This window comes from Thamnophis elegans, chromosome 1 (assembly GCF_009769535.1).
Source record: "Thamnophis elegans isolate rThaEle1 chromosome 1, rThaEle1.pri, whole genome shotgun sequence".
NCBI lineage: Eukaryota > Metazoa > Chordata > Lepidosauria > Squamata > Colubridae > Thamnophis > Thamnophis elegans.
The window spans coordinates 111,377,638-111,402,731 of NC_045541.1; the positions used below are offsets into that span (position 1 = coordinate 111,377,638).

Here is a 25,094-nt window from a genome sequence, read left to right on the forward strand (position 1 = left end):
CCACTTTAATTAAGGTTTCTAATTCATGTTTTGAATTTCATCTAAAATTTTTCTTTTGGATGTTATTTTTAATAATGGTCTGCATTTATTTATTAGAATATGCACTAAAATATATTTCCCTAAATTAGGCACATCAATACAGTTGAACTTCAGATGGAAGTAACAAAATTCCTCCATCGTTGTGAAAAGTCGGGAACTTTATCTGTAGGTGATTTACCTGTGCCTACCCTATTTGGAAACAATCAAATGAAGATTGAGGTTGCTTGTAAGGTATGGAATTCCACTTAAATTTATTAGTGTGGTTTTACATATTGAAATGGAAGGCTGAACAGAGATTGGTGAACTCCACACCAAAAACATGTAGATTGTTTATTGAAGTTAACCCAAAAAGTCACATAGCATTTTCATTGTGAATTTTGATTTGAAAGAATAGTGACTCAGAGATTTCATTGTAGTCTTAACATGGCAATTCTATGGCTGAAATTCAGGGGAAAAAATATAATACGTTGTTATTACAGGAGCTTTTCCCAAAGCTCCAGATGGCTTTTCATTCACATAAGTCACTCAATTTTCCCTTTTGTTTCTTTTTCTGCGGCTGCAATTTTTCATCAGGTCATGTTGGAAGGCAAAAACATTGAAGAAGGATTTGGGATTTCATTTAGAATACTGCAGGTATATTGAACGAAGAAGCTTTATATCTAACGTTGACTCTTTACACATGACATTGAAATAGTTCAAGCAAACCACTGCATTATTTTAATGTAATTTTAGATATTCATTTGAAGTTTTAATAATACTTTTATTAAATATTACAGTTGAAAAGATAGAAACTAATATAAACTAGAATATGTGTGAGTTAAAAAGAAAAATTACAAAATGCGGAAAATGAAATGAAAAAAAAAGAAAATGGAAAAGAAAAAGAAATGTGTAAAGAAGTAACTTCGCCCTTCATCACAAATGTAACTTATCATTCTCTTAAAATAGAGCAAAAGCTCTCTTCTCATATCTTATCTCTTAATTATAAACAATATCTTAAAACTTCATGATGCATTCTTTATCAGCAAAAGACCATTAAGTGTTACCAGGATTAACCACATATCTATTTTAATATTGATCAAATAAACCAATTTTATATTCCTTCTCTTTACTTTTAACTTGGTTTTAATCCCTTCCATTAAGTTCTAGAACTTGATTTCTTCTCATTTTTCCTTTGTCCTTCTCAGAAAACCCTTCAAAACTTTAACAGGTGTCTTTTGGGAATACAGTATAGAAAAGTTAACCAAATCATTCTTTCAGTTTTTATTTGTATGTCCCTTTTAATGATTGAAATGTCAACTAGCTTATTTCTTTGTACAGTACATCATCGTTCTCGAAGTAATATTTTGTCTATCTTCTTAGGACTTCCAGCTGGATGTTGCTGCTATATACAATAAAGTGGCTAGGCAGCTGGTGAAGCAACACAGCTACAGTGAGATCAGGCAGCTCATTAAATGTATCAAGGAATCTGGTGCTGCAGATAAAAATGATGGGGACAATGTCATCCTCAGTTGCTTGGATGAATTTGATTCTATCCCTGCTGAGGTAACAGTGACTTCTTTTATTAAAAATTATCTTTATTAAGTTTTAACATCTTACATTAAAATACAAATTAACATAAAAAGGGAAACACTAGTTGTGCTTCTTGTAGTGTTAGGGAAGAGACACAGATATTTTTTCTTCTATCTTACATTATTATTGAACATTTAGAAAGCCAAACGTAAGTCCACTTTGCTATTGATTCTTTCATAGCCAATAAGTGAGTTATGTCATCCTTATGTCTTAAACCTACAATTTGCTAACAGGATACTCAAGCACCCCATCTAGTGCTTAAATGAGGAGAGTTACGATATCATTTTGGAAAGGGGTTGGATATATGTTTATGCCACAGTTGTGGGCATCCCTTTAAGTCTCATAATTGGCTCACATAGTCCAATAAAAGCTTCTAATGAAATAGCTGCTTACTGTATTTTTTTTCAGTGGGTAGGACTTCATTTATAATTGCTTCTTTGATTCTCTGGTTAATTGAAAGCAATCTATAAGCAATCATATCAGTGTAAGCAATGCTTAACAATTCATCTCATGATCTTTCTACCATTTTTATTTTCTTGCTGGGATCTAGGAGTTGGATAATTTAATCCAGGATATGGACAGTGATGAAAACAAGGTGAGTAAAACAAGGAATTTTTTCTCCTGGATATGAAGTAATTTTTGGAAATTCTTATTTATGTATATGGTGTGTTTGCTCATTCATTCTTGTAGATACAATCTTTTATCTATTCGTATTATTCTAGGGCTATCGTATTCAAAAGTGTATGAATGTGGTTACTGATAATTCTTTACCAACATTGATGTTCATAGTGATGCATTCTTCTTAAACATTATTAGAAAGTTAATTTGAAATGAGTTGTTCCATGCATTTCCAAAATATATAAAGATTAAAGGGAAGCAAATATTTATCTCTGCCCTAAATCTTGATTCATTAAATGATAGCATGCATGTAAAGTAACATACTACTTTACAATTTAATGATAATCAGTGAGCACGGATACTGATAAATCAAGGTGTGCAGTCACATGAAGACTTTGATTATTCAGCCTGGTACAATCTGAAATTGTACAACTGGAAAATCCAGAAAATGAAAGATCTATATGGCATTCTGAGTTTTTGAATATGCCATTTCCCCCCTGTCTTTACCAGCAATGAAAAGAATCTGACAAAATTAAACCCAGGGGCATAAATATTTAGACTGATAAGGCATATATATATATATATATATATTCAAATCCCAGTAAGGGTATGGCTAGCTGATGAGAGCTAAACAGCTTGAAATAGATCTATACTAGTCTCCCTTTATTTATTTATCAGCACAAATACAACTATATATTTATAATGATAAATGAACATTTTGTGCACTCTGGGCCGTTGTTATTCCACACAATGATTCTCTCTCTCTTCTGTTGGTAAATAAACCCATTGTGTTTTCTAACTCAGTAAGTCTTTTGTAATACATTCCAGTGCCTGGCCCACAAAGCAACTCTTATCATTCTAAATGCATGCATTGTTTCAAACTTTATACACAGTCTCTGCTGCTTTGCATCTTTTGGCAGTAATCCCAAAGGAAAGCTCTTCCAATAAGAAAGAGAAGTCTGTGCGCAACAGGCCTTGCAGATATTCGCTTCCCGGTGCAGACTTCTTTATATCACACCTCTCGGTCTTCTACAGACTAACCATTTAGGTTAAAATCTATATCAGAAACTATTAGGAAGTGAAGGAAAACCGGTGCATCCCAAGATCAATATCCTACTTATAGAATTTCAAGTCACATTGTTTTTCTTTCTGTTTCAGATTCAGGCATACCTGAAATGCCATAAATTACGTTCTGCCTACCTTATCTCTGTAAAACAAGAAAATGTAAGAGCGGTGCAGTTGGTTCAACACATACAACAAATGGCAGAGGACGGTGGGGATGATGTAGTGCAAGCCATCTGCACCCAGTGGCTTTCAGTACATCACACTAAGCCGAGAAGCTGGCTTACCCAAAATTCCAAGAAATGACTCCCAGAAAAATTTTGGGTCATTGTTTCTAAAAAAGGGGAAATATTACATTGTTCTAGATTCAATCATGGCTGCAAACTGGAAAGAAGTGGCTTGAATGCCTGTACTCAAAGGGAAAGGATCAACTGCCTAAAAGTGCCACTCATGATGCAGTGACAACCAACTACCTCTACTTCAGGGTGTTTATTCTTTACATACTTCATATTTTCAGTGCTGCTTCAGCTGTGTCTTACTTTATGATCATGGAGATCTCTCTCCTTCACTGTTTTATGAATGCAAATCCCACATCCACAAGATTTTCTGCTTGTGATTCCCGACACTGCAAAGCTACAGCCAAATCAATAAAAGAAACGTGCCCATTTTGAGATGGGCCCAGTGATCTATTGCTTTTCATAGCACGGAGCTGTAATTGAATTCTGTCCATAAGAGACAACAGGTCTGTAAGCCTACACCAGTTACTATCTGAGGCAAGGAAATAACCAGTTAACACAGAAAATGGAGGAAGAAATGATAAAGATTGCATAGTAGTTCCCATTTGGAACCTTTACCCATATTTGATACCTTTCCCTGAAGCAGTCTGAAGTTCTCATTGTCCTTTCAGTGACATAATCTAGAAAACGGGAGACCACAGCACACTCTATATAAGAGGATATGATTGTAATTGATAACAAGTTTTTAATTTAAAAAATTCAAACTGTTATCAAAATATTAGTTGTAAGAAATTATTCAGGATGGTTTAATCTTTGGGTTTTTTAAAACAATGATTAGATGAACCATCCTTTCCTACTAATTTTAGCAAATGGTGTAAGCTATGCTCTTTCAGGGAAACAATAGCCACAGCTCACAGCCACAAGTGTAGTAATCCTTAATTTATTGGATTTGGCAGCCAGAAATAACCTTGAGGTTAAGTAACTTGGGAAGGCTATATTTAGCTTCCATCGTTTCATACCCTTTGGGTCTTAGAAGTTATCCTATTAGGAATCTAAGAGTTATAAAATCTGCTTTTGCTATCAAGCTCAACTGCCATGCGTCCCAGATCTGAGTGGGCTTTTTGTGACTCTAATTACTACTACTACCTTAAGAAAGGAACAAGATTCATTATTTGCTGTGTGTTAAGCTATACTGCCTATTGAGTTTAGTAAGTAACATGGCTTGTACTTTCATCTCCAAATTCTTCTCATCAATACCTTCCAAAGGGAAGAAAGGAAAGACTGGTGGGGGAGAGAAAATAGAGGCGATTGTTGGGTCCACTCTTTGCACTGCATTTTATGCACTTTATATTGTTTGTTACTCGGATTCTTTAGAATTTTTCAAAGATCCCTTTCTCACCAGCAAAACCTGTCCTGTGACCTATCCTGTAGGAAACTGTAACGAAGGAATTCTAAACTTCCAATGAACAAAAGTGTTAAACTCTCATTGAGAAAATAAAGAATGTGGACAACTTTCTGTCTTAATTTGTAATATTGTTTCTTGTTACATATGTAGCTACAGAATAATTCAACCTGAAAGAAACCAAGACAACAAAACCATGCTGCAACCATCTAAAAACTTTTTTTTTTAATAATTGGTGCAATTTTGTACCAATGTTTCCATACCATACTGAATCACAAATGAGCCAGCAACCTTTTAGCCAAGAATGCTGTACAAAACCACATCAAACAATTCATAATTCACACTGCCAGAAAACCCAGGAAAACTAAGGATTGTTTTTTTTTGTAGGGGGAATCAGGAAACCTTCAGCATGGAGTGGATAGTTCCATCCACTAAACAATTCTATTTTAATTGAATTAATTGAATGTGATCTATATCGATCTATGAAAATTCCATGAAAGTAATACTTTTCCAGAGTCTCATATACAAAATATGGAATTCAGGTGCAGCTGGCCTTTGTAGGTCAATTCCACTGGATACCAAGGAGTTCACAACTAACATTCCAAAGCTTCTTTGCTGTTTCATCATTACGTCCTTGAGATGACACATATGCTGGTTTACAATCACTGTGATATAAAGGAAGAAAGTATATTAGTAATGTTCCATTGCATTAATAATTCTTATTCTAATTAATTATATTAATTTCAGCATAATTATATTAAATGATTATAATTAATATGTTCAGGCTTAGCCAATAAAAGGCCATAAAGCATACTAATTGTAAGAGGCATATGCCTGAACCATAGACATTACTAATACAAGATATCGGCATTCCTTCCTTTTTCTAACACAGGATTTATACTATATATACAGTATATAATGTAGATTTACAACACACACACATATCCCCCTTTGGAACAGCTGCAGTTCAGCCAAAATAAAGCCAGAGGAATACCGGTAGTCCTCCGCTTACAAGCACAATCAAGCTGAAAATTTCCATTGCTAAGGAAGACAATTGTTAAGTGAGTTTTGCCTCATTTTACGACCTTTCTTACTAAATTTGTTGAGTGAATCACTGTCATTGTTTAATATCAGGGTTGTTAAGAGACTCTGGCTTCCCTATGGGTTTACTTGTCAGGTGGTCTCCAAAAGTGATCACATGACACCAGGACACTACTGACAAGCCAGTTGCCAAGCAGCTGGATTTTGATCACGTGACCATGGGGATGTTGCGATGGTTGTAAGTGTGAAAAACGGCAAGTCACTTTTTTCCAGTGCCGTAACTTCGTAAGGTCACAAAACAAATGGTTGTTAGTCGAGGACTACCTATATTGAATTTCATAAGGCAAATTCATCAAGACTGAAAGCCAATTTGGTGTAGTGATTAAAAGTACCAGGTTGGAGCTTGGAAGGCCATGGATTCTAGTTCTGCTTTTGGCCCAAAGCCAGCTAGGTGTTCTGATCTAGGCTTCCCCAGAGAGCACGAAGCCAAGTCCTGGTCCGATAAACCCCTTTTATTTAATTTACAGTGAATTCCTCTCCAGCAAAGTCTTTCCTCTCCCGCAATCTTTCAAGATAGTTCACAATTACCTATCTTTATCAGGCTTGGAGAGTGGCCAGGCTGATATCTTTCAGATGCCGCAATACTTGGCAAGAATGCAGGAATGAACTAATTGTCTCCTGCAAACAACTATCTCCTTTCACTTCTCTTTTATTCCCTATGGGAGGAGCCATTCACCGTCCACCTGTGGCCTTGTTCCCAAGCCTATCCTTGTTCGTTAGCTGTTCATCTGGCAATTCTGTGCATGCACACACTGGGAACAGGCTCCAGCTGTTCATCTGCCTTACTGATGTCAGACTCCAAAGGCAGCTGATAACTGTCAGACAGCCCTGGTCCCATCTCTGCCTCCAACGCAGAGTACTCATCAGAGCCTTCCCCAGACTCCAGAACTGGCTCATGTTCCTCCCCAACCGCCTCACTCCAGAACCAGCTCATGTTCCTCTCCAACCGCCTCACTGTCTGAATCTGCTGCCAACTCCACTGGCCACTGGTGGATCACAACACTAGGTGACTTTGGCCAGTTATTCTCTTTCAACCCTAGGAAGAAGGAAATGGCAAACTACTTCTGGAAATCTTGCCAAGAAAAATGCAGGACTTGTCCAGGCAGTTGCCAGGAGTAAAGACCTCTCCCCACACACCAAACCAGTAAGGCTCATGTCAACTTGTAAAGTGTTGCCATGAATACTATCAAGTGGCATAGAGACGGGAGGGGAATTCCATGCATACTTTTGGCTAGAGTCAGGTCTCATATTCTTGTAATTAGAATGTGAATGCGCATGTCCATAACCTGCCATAGCATCTTGTTGGTGAATGTGAGTTATGACCAAGGCAGAGGGGAGAGGACATGGGTAAAGTTCAGGCACCATTTAGTGTAAATCAGTTTTGGCTCTGCAAGAGTACACGCCAGAATGTTGATCCTAATAAATGAATGGATTTCTTTTGAACTTTTCTCGAGGCTCGTAAATTAATTAGGTCATCTTCTGGGAACTTCACAGTTCATGCATTTGTCCTTCCCTCTCCCCACAACATTCTCCCCTCTTCCCCTCATCTTCACTCCTTTCCCTGCATCCCCTTAGCCACTCCCACTGCCTTGGCTTTCTTCTACTCTTTTAATCACCCAGAACAATCATATTTCATTCTGTATCCAGAGCAACCTTGTTTGTTCATATTATACATGTTTCAAGAATGGACCACCTGTAAAATAACTGATCTGTGGAAACCCAGACTCTTTTGCACATTCCTTGTACAATGCCATCATTGATTTAATGCATCAAGATACAATTTAGACTACTGGATCTCCTTTTACACAAGTATCCTGGCAGATTTTAGAAGAACACATGCCCATAGTTCGACGGAACACATACTCAACTGGAGTGGCTGTTATGTGGATATCACATACATAACCTTGGGTCTTTATCCTTAGCACTAGCTAAGGGAGCCATTGAGGCTGATGTCACCATGAATTTCTATGCAGTGGGACTAGATTCACATTTCTAATCCTTTAAAGCAGTAGTTTGTAACCTTTTTCATCTCATAGCACACATCTCAAAGGCAGGACTTTCAGGCTGCAAAACAAAGTCCCTCACAACACAAGTTGCTGGGACTCAGGAGGAGAAATGGAGGCAATCTGCCTGTCTCAGGGAGGAATTCTGCTGTGCATCTGTGCAGCACTTTTCCTGTCATGTAGTTTGGCTCCCATGCACACCTATATGGCACAGTGGTTGAAACCTGTTGCTTTAAAGAGACAACTAGTGCTGTTAGGCTAGAATCAGCAGGTGAGATTTATTCTTTCTGAATGATTTCTCTACTTATTAAAGGTACAAGAATGCATCAGTAACTCATTATTAAAGGCTTGATAAGTCCCATACCCAATGTTTGCACTTAGTCCATGGGACAGCCTCACTGATGCTTCAAAATAAGGCCAATAGGAATTATAACTCCTGCTTGTATCCTGGTTTATTTTGAAGTGGTTATCCAAAGCTTCTTTCCCCATCCCAAGCCTTATATGGTGACCAGATGGTTACAGCAAAACCAAAAGAATGTTTTCTCCTAAGTTTGGAGTCAAGCTTTGTTCTCTCTCACCACATTCCAATGCCAGTCGTTCCACATCAACCCACCTGAAATACTTTCCACTGACTGTCTCCAGTTCTTCTGTCACTGCACAATATATGCTGGTCTGAGCTCCTTGCCAAGGTGTCTTCACAAAGATAGCAAATACGTTCCACAAAACTTTTAGTGTAAAGGAGTGACGAACAAGTTCAGAAAAAACTGTACCTGGATGCAAAGCATTTACAGTGACACCAGTACCTGTAGGAGATAAACCAGGCATGTATTCAAAAAATGCACTGATAATGGGATCAGCCTGTAAACAAACAACGAGGATTTTGTTCAAATTACAAAAAGGAAAAGATGATGCCAGCGTAAACTAAAGAGTTTGAATAGAAGAGAATATATATAACTCAAGATTAAACTCTGCAGTCCTTGGTGCCATACTTTTATCATGTTTCCCCGAAAATATGATATGTCCTGAAAATAAGGCCATGCCAGATTTTTGGGGTAAAAATATAAGCTCTCCCCTCCAAATAAGCCCAATGGACAACCCCCCATTTCCGGCCGGGCAGAGTGCCACTAACCGACTCAGCGGTATCCCGAAGGCACCAGGGGACCAGCGCTTGCATGGCTTGGTGCCTTCAGGATACCGCTGGGTTGGTGAGTGGCCCTCTGCCTGGCCGGAGGGGGAGTTGCACGAGTGCCTATTCCAACCCTGCACACGTGCCTCCCAGTCCTCACCACGACCTGAGCCAGCTCTCCCTGCAGGGTCAGGGCCAGGGCCCAGTACCGCCATCTCAACATTGAGGATGGCTTCTTCTGAAAAGCCAGTCGGGCTAGCTGCCTCATGCTGAGTCTGAGCAGCCACAACCATAGAATGGGAAGTGCCACGGTTCCTGAAAGACTCGGCAGCAGGCAGCTGGCCCGAATGGCTTCTCAGAAGAAGCCATCCTCAGTGTTGGGATAATGGTGGCGGCCCTGGCACTGCAGAGAGAGCTGGCCCAGGTCGTGGTCAGGACTGGGAGGCGCACAAACAGGGGGAAACAGGTGCTTGCGCAACCTCCTCCCCCGGCCAGGCAGAGAGACACTCACCAATCCAGCAGTATCCCAAAGGTGCCAAGCCGTGCAAGTGCAGGTCCCCCTTCCTGCCCCCCTATCTCATATGACTTGGTGCCTTTGGGATACCGCTGGATCGGTGAGTGACATTCTGCCAGGCCGGAGAGGGGAGTTGCCGGGCGGCTTCTCTCTTACGAACGGGTTCCCAAAGAGCCTGGCTCCAAAATAATAAGCCCCCTCCCCCAATAATAAGGCCAAGGGCATATTTCAGAGGTCAAAAGAAAATAAGGCCCTGTCTTATTTTTGGGCAAACATGGTAGTTGTATGTGTGGGACTAGTATAGTTTTTAGAAGCTATATTATGGCCTCTATATGAGTCCTGATGTCAACCCTGAATCTGACCTGGCCAGAGCCATTTTGAGGCTTTAGTGTTGCCATGTTGGAACTGAGGGATAGGGAGGGGGAAATAGAGATAGATGGGGTTTTGTAGCCAAAACAAAATACTATCTCCTGGGAACCAAGGACACTTCCACAGACATTAAGAGTGCTATAACATAAAATGAAACCATAATTTCATCTTCTATTTTTAGGTCTTTGGTTTTCTGTGGGCAGTATAATAGGATGAGATATTAAAGCTTGTTTTGAAATTTTTTCGATTATGTTAGCCAAATAACTTATAAAAAATTAAGAAGGAAACAAAAAAAACATACCTTTCCAGCACCCAGTACCCAGATAAGCATAGATTAATGCCAAGCAAACAATGAAGCAGAAAATAATGCCATAATTAAAGAACTAAGGAGAAAAAAAATCACATTTCTACCCCAAACTGGAAGAGCAAACTATTAAATATGAACAGGGAGCAATCCCACATCCACTCATACTGAAGATGTTACTTTGGTGGGTAATGAAATGCTTGTAAGCATATAACCAAGTTCAGAAAACACCAAGGCCGCCATACAGTTAAAGTTTATGTCACCTGTGTGTCCACATCAAATACATGCACGCTAAAACTAAGAATAAATAAGTCATATTCGTAGTCCATTCAATGACAGTTAGGCTAAAGGTGACCATGACTTCCTTTATGTGCAAACAATCATAACTATGGTAGAAGCCTCTCTACTTAGTTTATTTCTTATTACTTAGTCCCACAGCATTCAGTGCAGGTAGTCCTTGACCTACAACCACAATGGGAGCCTAAATGTCTATTGCTAAGCAAGACAGTTATTAAGTGAATTAAGTGACATTTTTGCCAACTGTTAAGTGAATCACTGCAGTTGTGAGTGAATTGTGCAGTTGTTAAGTGAATCTGGCTTTCTCCATTTGCTTTGTTTGTTGGAAGCCAGCTGGGAAAGTTACAAATGGTGATCACATGACCCCGGGACACTGCAACTGCCATAAATACATGTCAGTTGTCAAACGCTCAAATTCTGAACACATAACAATTTGTTAAGTATGAAAACAGCTAAGGAACAAGGGTAGACTTGGGAGTAAGGCCACAGGGGGACGATGATTGACCCCTCCCAGAGGAAATATAAGGAGGAGTGAAAGGGGAGTGGAGTTTGCAGGAGACAATTAGTTCGCTTAATTGGTTCGTGACTCTCCAAGACTCCTTGCCAGTTTTGTAAATATTGGCCTGGCAGCTCTCCAAGCCAGATAAGGTCTGTGACTGTAAATCCTCCTTCGAAAGACTTTGTTGGATGTGAATGCGCAGAATTCACAGTAAATTAATAAAAGGGGTTTATGTTGGGACTAGGAGTTTGCTTCATGCTCTTGGGAAGCCTAGGTCAGAACACTGGTATTTCTGTTCTGTGCATATATACAGGTAGTCCTTGAGCTACAATTTTTTTAGTGCATGTTCAAACCTACGACAGAACCTAAAAAATACATGACTGGTATTTGACTGGTTTTCATACTTAACAAATCATCATGTGTTCAAAATTTGAGCGTTTGACAACTGACATGTATTAATGGCAGTTGCAGTGTCCCGGGGTATTTGACTGGTTCCTTTCATCTGGCAACTCTGCGTGCACGCACACAATGGGAACAGGCTCCAACTGTTCATCTGCCTCACTGATGCCTGACTCCGAAGGCAGCTGATAACTGACATACTGCTCAGGCCCCCTCTCTGCCTCCAACACAGAGCCTTCATCAGAGGCTTCCCCAGACTCCAGGACTAGCCCATATTCCTCCCCAACCTCCTCACTATCCTAATCTGATGCCAGATCAGTTTTTGCAGGTTGTTCCAACACGCTGCTGTGTTTGCAAGATGAAATTTGTATCCAATTTTCCAATTTCCAATTTTAATAGATTTGTATGCCGCCCAATCCCGAAGGACTCCGGGCGGCTTACATAAAAACAGTTTAAAAGCATTTTAAAAAGTTTAAAATATATAACAGAAACGAGTTAAAAGGAGGACACAACATGCATTCGATCTTAATGGGGCTGAAGGTCAATCTAGATCAATAGCCCCAGGCCTGCCGGAACAGCCAGGTCTTAACAGACTTACGGAAGGCCGAGAGAGTGGGGAGAGTCCGGATCTCAGGGGGTAGATCGTTCCAAAGGGCCGGGGCAGCTACAGAGAAGGCTCTCTCCCAAGGAGCCGCCAGACGATACTGTGTAGTCGATGGTACTCGGAGGAGACCCACCCTGTGCGATCTTATTGGGCGCTGGGAGGTATGTTGCAGGAGGTGGTCACGGTATCCAGATTAATCCCGGGCAATTTTTGCCATTCTATTTTAAATATTGGTAGCAACAACTGGAATTTTTTTTAAAAAGGTCTTACTTACAATTTTTCCATTAGTTTTTGCATCTAAATAACATTGCCAATTAAAAACAATGTAAACTTTCAGCTCACCTTGTAGATGTCTAGCCAATTCCCGTGAAAAAAGAATATTGGCCAGTTTGCTATGACAATATGCCAGGCCCCGAAAGTAGAACTTTTCACCCTGGAGATTCTGGAAGTGAATCCTCCCCATATGATGAGCCAACGAAGACACATTTATAATACGAGCCGGTGCACTTTGTTTCAGGCGTTCTATTAGCAGGAATGTTAAAAGAAAATGGCCTAACAGGAAAGATTATGAACAATAATTTGAGTTTTGTGGTTGCTTTGTTAGATCTGCATGCATTAGTTTTTATTAAACATATGGGTTATGAGGATTTACCGTATATCTATCACAACATATCATGCTACTAAATATCTGCAAGTGTATTAGAAAAACTGCTGCTTAAGAAAAAAATATGTGAAATTTAAAGGAAAAATACAATATTGCATAATTCATAGCGATTCATGACACTGTTTCTCTCAATTCTTGTTAGTGTTCAATGATACATAAGCTATCATATGTTTGTAAAATTTGTCAAAAATAAAGCAAAAATGTGTGTGGCAGAGAGGTCTATTCTCAAGAGATGGCTGATAATTAATAAACGAAATAGTTATCCTTAAGGAATTAATCCAATTTATATATCTATATCTATCTCTATCTCTATCTCAAAGTCTGTCTGTCTGTCTGTCTGTCTGTCTGTCTGTCTGTCTGTCTATCTATCTATCTATCTATCTATCTATCTATCATCTATCTATCTAATTTCCAGTGGCAAAATTCAATTTTTCCCCTGTGGCCATGCCCTGGTGGGCGTGGGGTCATGTGACTAAGTGGGCATGGCCAACTTTACATCACTCAAGGCAACCCACCAAGCCATGCCCACCAAGTCATATCCAGAGAACCAACAGACCTATCAGCCTGACCTCAATACCAGGAAATATCTCGGAATTCTTCTGGAAGATAAAGGAGAAGCCACAATCTCTGTTTTGGAGAATCTGCATATAATGTGGAGGAGGTTGTACTGAAGTTGCAAGATCCAAATGCCAAATGTTGAAATAATAGTGAGGGAGGAGGGTGAGGTTTGTGGTAGGATTAAACTCTTTCAACATTCTATTATAAACATTCAGTGTTGTAATGGGAAAATGATAATATCTTTTATTGGGCTATTATCTTGTAAACTTACATGAATAAGGGTATGTATTCTGCTTTTGGTTTTAAAATGGGCTTTCCTATTTGACTGGAAGAGTTGTTTAGCATGTAAAAATTGCAAACAATAGGTCTTAAAGGATTGCAATGCAAAAATAAATGTTATTGAAAACGAAAAAAAAAAAATACCAGGAAAGATTCTGGAAAAAATAATCAAGCAATGAATTAGCGAGCACCTAGAAGCAAACAAAGTAATAGCCAAAAGCCAATATCGGTTTGTCAAAAACAGATCATGCCAGGTTGGTAGATGGAAGAGTATAACTTAAAACTAGCTAAACTTAGTGAAACTTAGTGATAATAGACACAGTTAAATAAATAATTGATAATGATAATAATGTATACAATGTGTAGTGTTATGATAAGTAATAACTGGATATGAATATTGAATGGCACCCATGAAAGGAAGATTAGAAACCCTTTTGGATTACATATAAAGGTTAATAATAATAAAAAAAGAATTAAGTTAGATTCAGTTAAATCTTGATTACTAGGGAAAATGATATGATGCAGGATATAGTCCAATAAAGGAGGGATAATGTAACATATATATATATATATATATATATATATATATATATATATATATATATATATATATATGATTTATATATATATATATATATATATATATATATATATATATATATAAGATTTATATATATATATATATATATATATATATATATATATATATATATATATATATATATATATATATATATATATATATAAAATTTTTACAACCCCCGGTATGACCAAATATGGGAGGAAGATCACTACTTCCATTCTCTGTCCTTCGGCTCGTCACAAGAGACCATCCAGGCAGAAACCCAATATTTTTACTGTTGCCTTTTTGTTACATTTTGTTGTATTTGTGCTGATAAATAAATAAAGGGAGACTAGTATAGATCTATTTCAAGCTATTTAGCTCTCATCAGGTAGCCATACCCTTACTGGGATTTGAACTTGGGCTATATTATATGCTAGGCAGACATCTTAGCCATTAGGCCACAGGCTCTTATCCGTTATCAACGAAGCCAGGGTGAAAGGTATCTATTAGATTTTTACAACCCCCGGTATGACCAAATATGGGATACCTTTCACCCTGGCTTCGCTGATAACGGATAAGAGCCTGTGGCCTAATGGCTAAGATGTGTGTCTAGCATGTAATATAGCCCAGGTTCAAATCCCAGTAAGGGTATGGCTAGCTGATGAGAGCTAAATAGCTTGAAATAGATCTATACTAGTCCCCCTTTATTTATTTATCAGCACAAATACAACTATATGTATGTATGTTGTATGTATGTATGTATGTATGTTATATAACATCGCATTTCCTTATACAATATAAGGAAATGAGATGTAAATTGTAAACAGTGATTTGGAAAGAAGGATAGAAAACTTTGTTATTAAATATTATGGATGTTTAGCTAGAATAGGATATAAGGATTTAGTGTCATTGGAGGATTTTAGAAATAGTAAATGTAATGCCAGTATGTGGTTATGTATTAAACCTTGGGATATTTTATGATGAAGGACGTTTAAACAACTATAGTCAAATGAAAATGGAGGTATGATGATGGTAACATGTTTAAATATCTGAGTTAAAATACTTGAGTTAATATGAATTATGCTTGATGACTGTGGAAGTTTTTTATAACCAACTGATACACTTTCTACAGTATGTAAAAAAGGAAGATTTTATGTGTTGTGTTTGTTTTGAAAATTAAAAATAAAAATTCACAGTGTCATCAAGAAAAATAGTAATCTCCTTGAGAATAATTAGGATAATGTGATTACTATTAATTTAAATAAATGAGAAGCAATAACTCTTATCTCAATCAGGGCTCACAGAGCCTTAAGGAAAATCTGTTCCTCTATATAACAAGTACAATCTCGTGAAAAGCCTCTGCAGAGTTCAACCATTTCATAAAGATAAAATGAATATTGCAATGTAAGCTCAGTCTTTTACATATGTGGATGCAACTTTGCAATTTTTATATAAAAGAGGCAGACCTAGCACTGCAACATCGCAACACTCGTTTTCTTGTTTATGCTCCCTGCATGCGTCCACGTGCAGAAGCACACAAATCTTTCCAATCTTTATGTGCGGCCCAAAACTCTAACTTCTCATAGAACTTTAAGACAAAAGGGGGTGGGGGGGAAGGGCTTAAACAAATCTTTCTAAGAGAAAAACTGATCAAAGAGATGAAATTCAGCAACCTTACCAAGATGGTTGACTCCAAACTGCATCTCAAAACCATCAGCTGTCTTTGAATAGGGGCACATCATAACCCCTGCATTGTTGATGAGTATGTTGAGTGCTTTCTCCTCTGCAAGAAAAAAAACCCCACGTAGGTCATATGAATAAAGAATCCCAAGATAAAAAAATACTGGAACTGGAGTCATGGAAACATAGTCACAGTTCAATTTCTTTCAGATTTCCCATGAACATTTTGACAAGGTAAAATTTGGTCCTACAAAATCACTCCAGAAAGCAGGACCGGAAGCAGCAACTCCTCTTCTGTTTCATTCAGTATAGTACTTCCTTTAGGGTTGCTTTGGCAATCCTACTAGTTGAAGTATTGTTATGCCGGCAGAGGTCTAATTTTAGAATCTGTAGACATGTTAATGTTGTTTTCAAAAACCAAAACTGTTTTTAACCTGTTTTGGTATTTAGAATTGTTTTTATATTTCTGTCTTTAAGCCACCCAGAGTTGCTCTGGATAGCAAGATGGGCAGCATATATGCATTTAATAAATACATAATAAATAAAAAGCATGCCTGAATTTTATCATGTCTACTGGATTTTTAGGCAAATATAATCAGGTATCATTTTGCCCAAGGTAACACACACACACACAAACACACACACACACACACCGAGAAAACAATGTGCCTGAGACATACCTTTCAAGAAATTACTGGCAAATTCTCTGATAGATTTGGTGTCTGCCAAGTCTAGTTTTTTTGCTGTAACCTCTTGGTTTCCCGTCTGGATCCGGATTTCATGGGCTGCCTTTTCTGCTTTTGCCATATCTCTGCAAGCAAGGATGACTCTGGCACCTGCAACCATTAAAATACTAAAAATAGCACAAGAAATTACATGCATAGAGGGTTACTATCCAAATTATCATTTGGGGACAATTTTCCAGAAACAAAATTAATGCAAAAATAAAGATAACAATAGACATAATCCTTGAAGAATACGACTTTAAGAAAAAAAAGAGACTGAGGGTGAAAAAATAATAATTTTTAAAAACCTTGGGACTTTTCTTGACAGGCTAAATCAAGGATATAATTCAAAACAATTGCAATAATTTGTGGAAAGACATAAATATTGGTTAAATGGAAAAAATCACCAACATTTTTGGTTAGGAGCTGCCAAAAAAGCCAATGCAGTTCTGGGCTGGATCAATAGAGGGATAACATCAAGGTCGTGAGAGTAGAGTAGAGTAGTGTAGAGTAAAGTAGGGTAGAGGAGAGTGAGAGGAGAGGCAGAGAAGCTGGAGGGGAGCCGATCCAAGCCTTCCAAAAGAAAGAGGCTGGGGTAAAGTGTGTGTGCTACAACATGGCTCTTTGCCTGGCTTCCTGCCTCCTCCTGTGGTCTCTTCGCTGGTGCTCTCCCTCCCCAAGTGTAATGACTTCCTCCCCAGGCCCTCATCCATTTCTCACACACACTCACACAGCTGGATAAAACTATATAAAAATCCAGCCCAGCTTCACTGTTTACAAGTTTGAAAAGGCAACATGGCTCCGCCTGAAATCAAACTACACTTGAGGAGGGAGAGCCCAAGCGAGCACTGAAGAAGCAGGAAGCCAGGCAAAGAGCCATGTTGTAGCACACACACTTTCCTCCAGCCTCTTTCTTTTGGAAGGCTCGGATCGGCTCTCCTCCAGCTTCTCTGCCTCTCCTCTCACCCCAGCCTGACAGCAGGAGATGAGTGGGTGGGCTTTATTATGTTCCAGCCATTTCCCACTCAGACAACAGGCTGCATTTGCAATGGGGGAGGTATTTGGGGAAGGTAGCAGGGGAATGGGAGGGATGGCAGAGGAGCTGCTTTCAAGACATTGGAAAAGATATCCAATCCAACATATGTGTGTGTGTGTGTGTGTGTGTGTGAGTGAGTGTGTGTGTGTGTGAGAGAGAGAGAGACAGAGAGAGAGAGAGAGAGAGAGAGAGAGAGAGAGAGAGAGAGAGAGAAGGGGGTAGGAGAGATAGTGCAACCCAACTTCCGTGTATGTGTGTGCATGTGTGTTTGAGAGAGGGGGAGAGGGAGGGAGAGAGAGAGGAAGGAGGGAAAAGGAGAAGAAAAAGAAAATGAAAGAAGGAAACTTCTTTCGCAAAGGAGAAAAACAAATGGTGTCGCTTTAAATCGGAACTGAGCATGCCTGGATGTGGAATTCTGGGAGTTGAAGTCCAGAAGTCTAAAAAAATGTGAAACCCACCACTGTGTCAGTGGCTCACCAACCATAAACCTCACTGCACATCACTGGTAGGTAAGGTATATCTAACCTATCAAAGCGAAGAATTAGGGGGGCATGAAAACTTCCTGTTCTTGAAGGGCTATCCCAGAGAAGATGAGATTAATTTATTCTCCAGAGCACTACAAAGCAGGACAAAGAAAGATCCAACCTAGAAGTAAGGAGAAATGTTCTGAGAACAATTAATCAATGGAGTAGCTTGATTCCCAGAATTGTGGGTGTTCCAACACTGAAGATTTGCAAAAACAGACTGGACAACCATTTGACCAAAATGATATAACGTCTTTTGTCTTGAGCAGGACTAGAAGACCTTCAAGGTCCCTTCCAGCCCTATGATTCTATGTTGTAATACCAATAAATTAATCACTCAAGATGAACTCCCTATTCCAAATGGCACAAATTATAATCTCATAAAAATGCTTGCCAGACTGGCAAACATCAATCGATAGACTTACTTGAAGTGGGAAAAATAAGAGTAAGATTCAAGAGTTTGCAAGACTTAAAACAAAGAGGTCTGCATTTCCTAACCTTAATTTATATTGTGATGGCTAAACTTTTAGACACCAAGTGCCCAAACTGTGCATGCGTATGCCCAAACTGAAAGGTGTGTGCGTGCGCACGAACATGCATACATGCTGACATGTGCACATGCATGCACCAACATGTGTGCACGTGTGAACATGTAAGTGCGCGGACAGCTGGCCAGCGGGAAGTGGGGCATCCCAACACCAGCAGCACGGCAAGAAGTAAGATCTTTTTTTTTTGTGAGCTTCTGTTTTGTCATTTACAGGGAATCAGATGCTCACGAAAGAAACGCCATGGAGATCTGCCCTGGGACAATGGCAGGCATCCCAGCAGAGCGGGTTCTGGGGCCATGCAGGGGCAACTCTCTAGGCTGCATTTTGAATCCAGGTTGGTTGAGTTCTCAGATGCCATGTGGTGAGTTGGGTAAAGGACCAACATTATCATGCCTTAATCCCATCCCCCTGGAGCTGAAGGAGAGAACTCTTTATTATGTAAAGGGACTGGCTTGGCTTTCTTAATGGCCCATTGACAAAGTGGGTGGGGGCAGGAAGCTGCAGGGAGCTATTCTGTCTTTAAAACGTTTCTCCCTTTTCATATCCAGAGAAATATTCTGCCTTTTCAATATTTCCTAGGATATTTCATTTTTCTGGGAGAGGGCTGGGTGATAACTTCCTATAGTCCCTTGCAGTGCACCAAGAATAGGCACATAGGCGCCCAACAGAATGAACTACCAATATAGGCTGTCAGGATTGCATTGTGTCTAGCATGTGTAGATTTCCCTGACACTGTGTGCCATATGCTCCATACATACATACATAAATATTGCAAGCAGCCCCCTGGTATCAGATGTGGAAATGCTGAGATCTCCAACCAAGACAAAGATCTGCAATTCCAGATAAATACAATGCACATACCCATAATAAGTTCACTATTTAAATATAGAGCTTTTGATGCATTTGTTGGGAAGAACAGTATAGCTATAACACACAATAAACAAAGAATAAGAAGAAAATAAAAAACACAACTACTTCCATTTACCTCATCTTCATGAATGGAGATCAGAACTTATCTAGCTAGCTCAAGTTATAGTACCAATTGTAAATGGTAAACTAGGTCAGAATTAAAGGTGGTCCTTGGTTAATAACCACTCATTCAACAATCACTAAAACTTGCAGTGGTGCTGAAGGAGCTCCAGCCATCGCAGCATCCCAAGGTTGTGTGGTCACTATTTGTGACCTTCTTTAGTGGTGTCCTACAAACAAGTCAATGGGGAAACCAGCAGGAGGTTGCAAATAGAACCACAACCCATTCTTGTTTAATGACAGTGTGGAATTCAATGCCACTGGAAATACCTGGACTGCTGCCACTAAGCAACGCAGTCACATGACATCATATTTTACAACTGCATTGTTGAGAGATGAAAATTTGAGTCTCAACTGTTGTTGTTAACAGAAGAACTACCTGCTTTGAATTGTACAGTTCACTTGATGTCAAAATCAGCAGCAGGACGTTAATGGAAATAAGTCTATTTCAAAAAAGGGGAACACTATTGTGGAGACCTGACTTGTGTTCATACAATGTGTTTACCCAAGTCAGCTCTAAATCTTAGCTGAGTTTTGTGCAAGTTCAGCCTGTTTATTTCAGTTCAGGGTATAATGTACTGAGTGAACAAAAAAGTGGCTTAATTTTATCATGAGCTAAACTACATTCTTGCATGCTAAAAAGAGATAGTGTGATTCAAAGTGAACAGCACAGCCTGTACATTTTGAGGAATCTCACAGTACGTGTCAATAAAAACCTTGTAAGCTGCAGCAGCCTTAGCTAATCAATGTAACTACCTTAATTGACTTTGACTGCTAGAGACAAGAAGACATACCTCTGAATGCAAGCATGAAGGTTGACTTGTGTTGCATAAGAATTTTCATCTTATGCAGGATTACTGCCACTTTATATTACAATGTATTTAAAAAGAGATTTTTCGCAAAATCTGAATCTCCTAAAATTGTATTACATTCTACTAATGATGAACTTAGATTCTGCTGTGAAAGCCAAAGTTCCCTGCCCATCTTGAATTCCTTTTATTACAATTTCTGGGGGATATAAGGGATAAACACAAATGAATAACTTGCCTCTTCTTGCAAGGTCTCGCGCTGTTTCCTTCCCTATACCAGTGTTGGCTCCAGTGATCACTACAACTTTCCCATTCAATTGTGCTGCAGACTTGCACACCCTTCCTCCAAAATACTTCCTGTAAATTATAATAAGTCATTTAAATGGGTGAGGTTTTAAAATCCAGTCCCTTGTTGAAGTACTCGCAATGCAATGCAATTTGTCATAGCAATCCAAGTTAGCTTCTTATGCATATAACATCCACACACTCACAGAGGGGGTGGGGGTGAGGATACTCCGCACATACAACAGGGAAAAGCCCAATTCACCAGAAATCGAGAGAGCGCTAATATAGGACATTATATTATAGAGTTCACCGATTTAAAGATTTTTTTAAAAAAAAATCAGCTTTTTTCTCCTTTTTGAAGTTGCACTGGCGAGAGTTTTCCAGGCCACAAGAGTTAAGTCAAATCAACCCCACTACAAACCTGACATACGGCACTAGCACAAATACTGAAAGAGGGACCAAGGCCAAGAGCGGCAACACGGACCCCAGGAATCCCAGCATCGTCGCCGACTTGTCTGATCCGTTCGCTTCGCTTCTTGCGAGGGTGGAATCGCTCCGTCAAAAAGAAGGCGCGGCCTCGCGAGGCTAATAAAGGCGCTACTTCTGAGGTCCCTCGGAGGGGAGGCGCTGCGGGCACTGAAGAGGCGGCGAACCAGCCTGGATATCCGGTGAAATGGCTTCAGCCGCTGCAGGTTGCGGGGCTGGAAAGGATGCTCAATTTCTCTCTCTCTTCTCCCCCCCACATACAAAACGTTGTCCCTGGAGAAATGTCATTATCTGAAATGTGATAATGTGCCGTCTACGTTTCGGTTTGGGCAGGAGCAGGTCTGCCCTTACATCTGGCGTTGCCTGAGAAGGTTTAAGGTTGGAGCTGTAGGAGGCCGTGTGGTCTACGAGCCGATCTGAAATATAAAATGGAAAGTGCGATTCAGGATTCAGGATTCAGGAGTTTATTTGTATGCCGCCCTTTTCCCTGGGGGGACTCAGGGCGGCTCACATCCAAAAGGGAAAGGGGAAACAAATTTTTACATATACGACAACACATAATTAAAAGAAAACACAACATTCATACCATTCGGGAGGGTACAATCTTAGCCCCAGGCCTGGCGGGATAGCCAGGTTCTAATGGCTGTGCGGAAGGTCTGGAGAGTGGTGAGGGTACGAATCTCCGCGGGGAGATCGTTCCATAGGTGATGCAAAACACCAGAGTTTTTCCGGGTTTCGAGAATATGTAGCCTCTTCCTTTCTATTGGGGTGGGGTGGGGGTGGGAGTAAGTGCTATTCGCTTTATGCGATGTGAAATTCAGCATCTTTGTGGGTCTTTTAAGTCACAACAAGGATTGTATGCACAGTACTGTCTAATGTTTTGTTTTCCTTGACTCTACAAGTAACTCTCAGTTGATGGGATAATAAGAGAACTATATATTGGTTTGCAAGAGAATCAGGAGAATCCATCAGGGAAGGGGGCAAGAGATATCAAAACAAGTCAAGATGGCTCCTGTGACCAAGTAATCAAAGCCCCAACTCTTTTTAATATGAATTCCTGGTATAATGCATTTTTTTAAAAAAAAGACATCTACACTCCCTCCCTTCCCCGCCCACCCCTACCCCCAGGATATCCTTGAAAGTAGTCTCTATATTAGCGATCTTAGCTTGCACAGGAGGTATACCATGAGCAACAATTTTGGTAAAATTGGACTTTGTGCATGTGTCATACAGGTCAAAACTGACTACTATTGTCCTTATTATTTCAGGGAATGCAACATGGTATGTGTATGATTTAAACTGGCAACCTAGCCTACACTACTGTATATTTAACTTACTAAAAAGGGTTATGCAAAAGTGTCACCTGGCCTGCATCATGAAGGGTGGTAGAAGTCAATGTCTATGGATCTCATCTGGTGACCAGGAAATGGAAAGTATGAAGAAGGATGCTAAAGTGAAATGATCAAGTGAAAGAGAACCTGGCATGAAAAAAAAATGTATATCAGAGTATGATTACTTCCCAAAATGAGGATGAGAAAAGATAATGTAAAATACAGTATGTATATAGAGAAAACATTGAAGGGAATGTAACCAAGAAGAACAACGAACAGATACAATTGAAAGAAACGAAGAAAATCATAACAACTTTAGTGAAAACGAAATATGGGAAATATGAGAAGAGTATGCTCATATACAAGATCTTTCTCCTTTTCTGGATATATACCATGCAGGTAGTCCTTGATGTATGACCATTCATTTAATGACCATTTAAAGTTATGCCACTGAAAAAGGTGACCCATGTCTGATCCTCACAACTGCTGTAGTGTTCCTACGGTCATAAAAAAATTCAGGCACTTGGGAAGTGGCATGTATTTATGATAATTCCAGTGTCCCAGGATCAGGGGATCAGCATTTATGACCTTCCCAGAAAGCTTCCAACAACAGGTCAGTGGAAGAATCCAAATTCACCTAACAATGGCAAAAAAAGATGGTAAAATCTGGCATGACTCAATGACCACATCACTTAAGTGACTGAAGTTCTGGTTCCAATTGTGGAAGCCTGGCATTCAGCAAATTAGATTTATGTTGAAAACATGTCTGTTCACTTTGCTTAGCAAAATACAAAATGTGTCCAAGAAGGATGGACGGTTAAGAAATATAAAGTATAAGTAATAATAATGATAATAAATAAAATCGGGTTTATAGATGATTTTTTTTCTAGAGATTAGTTCAGAAATAAGTTATTGTGATTTTTAAAGAAGTTTATGCACTTGAGATGAAATGAGCCCAAATATTGTATATTGTCAAGTATGCCATCTCTGCCATGGCCATGACCCTCTAGAAGAGTATCCCTGCTCCCAGGTATGGTTGTTACCTTCCCTCCTGGGGCTCGAAAAAGCCCTTTAAAACCAGGCTTTGCTTGGGCTGAGGGAATAAGTCCTGCTCTGCTTGTTTTTAATGTTGTTTTTGGGTCTGGTTTGTCCTGTTTTGTGTTATTTTCTTAATTGATTTAATTATTAACTGTATTTTGCAAGCCACCCAGAGTTGATTGTAGTTGGTGGTTGCATTAAATCTAATAAATGATAATAATCACACAATGGTATGTTGGCAACATAAATGAAATAAGCACTTTAAATAACAGGACATTAGTGACAGTATAAAGGTGGGTAGTGGCGGTGGTGGCAGGAGGCTCTGCCCACCCGTCCGGATGCTTCTGCGCATGCATGTACCCACGAGTGAACCAGTAGTAAAAAAAAAAAAATGGAAACCCACCATTAAGCAGTACCCATAGCCAAATCCTGAAAAACCAGAAAGAGAAGGTTTGTAAATTTCTGCTTGCACACTAGCAAAGATAAGAGAGGAATGTATCTGACTCTGTGCACATGGATTCAGTCCAGTGATAAATAAACTTTTGTGCTTTTGCTTAATTACCATATTTTAAAAACACACCCCTCAGTTTTATAATGAGGGAAACTTGTTACATGCTAAAGATATTATAGGACAGTGACCTTTTAGACACTGAGTGCCCTGCATGTGCATGCCCAAACTGAAAGGTGCGTGCGGACATGAGGGAACATGTGTGTGCATGTGCAGCAGGGACCTGAAGACCAGCTGGCTGGCGGGAGGCAGGGCATCGCAACAGCGAGAGCCTGACAAGGGGTAAGATCTTTTTCTTTCGTGAGCTTGTTTTGTTGCTTGCAGGGTAACAGAAGCTCACAAAAGAAATACCACAGTGATCTGACTGGGGCGACAGCATGCGTGACAGTTATGCTTTAGGCCCCCCCAAAAACCCATTTCACTACCAACCATATTTTAGTTGGAATATAAATGTATTATCTACTTAAAAAATATCCACACAGTATTTAATGGGATCCACTGGTACAGGTAGTCCTCAACAATTCATTTAGTGACTGTTCAAAGTTACAACGGCCCTGAAAAAGTGACTTATGATCATTTTTCACACAACTGTTGCAGCATCCCTATGCTCACGTGATTGAAATTCAGATGCTTGGCAACTGGTTCATCTATATGATGGTTGCAGTGTTTTGGAGTCATGTGATTAGCTTTTGCGACCTTCTGACAAGCAAAGTCAATGGGCAAGCCAGATCCACTTAACCATGTAACTAACTTAACAAATGCAACAATTCACTTAACAATCATGGCAGTGGTGGGTTTCAAAATTCTTTGGAACCTCTTCTGTAGGTGCGGCCTGCTTTCCGGGTCCACTGGTGGAACCTCTTCTAACCAGTTCGGTAGATTTGACG

The 25,094-nt window shown here is 39.5% G+C and overlaps 2 protein-coding genes across 5 annotated transcripts in view; one reads left to right on the forward strand and one right to left on the reverse strand.

The window, feature by feature from the left end:
* The window catches only part of ZFYVE26 (zinc finger FYVE-type containing 26), a 48,757-nt gene extending 43,709 nt beyond the window's left edge, over nucleotides 1-5,048 (forward strand). For all 3 annotated transcript variants that reach the window (XM_032227599.1, XM_032227580.1, XM_032227589.1), the window contains exons 38-42: nucleotides 129-270; nucleotides 613-672; nucleotides 1,399-1,581; nucleotides 2,159-2,203; nucleotides 3,385-5,048. In XM_032227599.1, the coding sequence (XP_032083490.1) occupies nucleotides 129-270; nucleotides 613-672; nucleotides 1,399-1,581; nucleotides 2,159-2,203; nucleotides 3,385-3,594 (640 nt within the window). In that variant the 3' untranslated portion in view covers nucleotides 3,595-5,048. The remainder of the gene's footprint in view (nucleotides 1-128; nucleotides 271-612; nucleotides 673-1,398; nucleotides 1,582-2,158; nucleotides 2,204-3,384) is intronic.
* An 81-nt stretch (nucleotides 5,049-5,129) lies between these two features.
* Nucleotides 5,130-21,466, reverse strand: LOC116515511 (retinol dehydrogenase 12-like). 2 transcript variants are annotated; one of them, XM_032227621.1, is made up of 7 exons: nucleotides 21,329-21,466; nucleotides 20,798-20,916; nucleotides 16,569-16,724; nucleotides 15,887-15,991; nucleotides 12,485-12,694; nucleotides 8,644-8,833; nucleotides 5,130-5,591 (listed from the first exon to the last, which is right to left on the reverse strand). In XM_032227621.1, exons 1-7 carry the CDS (start codon nucleotides 21,343-21,345, stop codon nucleotides 5,489-5,491), a joined length of 900 nt encoding a protein of 299 aa, XP_032083512.1. In that variant the 5' UTR covers nucleotides 21,346-21,466; the 3' UTR covers nucleotides 5,130-5,488. The 2 variants fall into 2 exon arrangements, with proteins under 2 accessions (XP_032083512.1, XP_032083502.1); XM_032227611.1 differs by having other exon boundaries at nucleotides 21,266-21,464.
* Between the last annotated feature and the right edge of the window lie 3,628 nt (nucleotides 21,467-25,094).

What these genes read in the sequence shown, in the direction of transcription:
- LOC116515511 (XM_032227611.1), bottom strand. Translation starts at nt 21,345, where the DNA reads ATGCTGGGATTCCTGGGGTCCGTGTTGCCGCTCTTGGCCTTGGTCCCT. An exon ending in GCGAGACCTTGCAAGAAGAG is followed by an intron (nt 16,725 to 20,797) that starts GCAAGTTATTCA and finishes TAATGGTTGCAG; the next exon opens with GTGCCAGAGTCATCCTTGCT. An exon ending in ATTGGCTAGACATCTACAAG is followed by an intron (nt 8,834 to 12,484) that starts GTGAGCTGAAAG and finishes TATCTCCTACAG; the next exon opens with GTACTGGTGTCACTGTAAAT.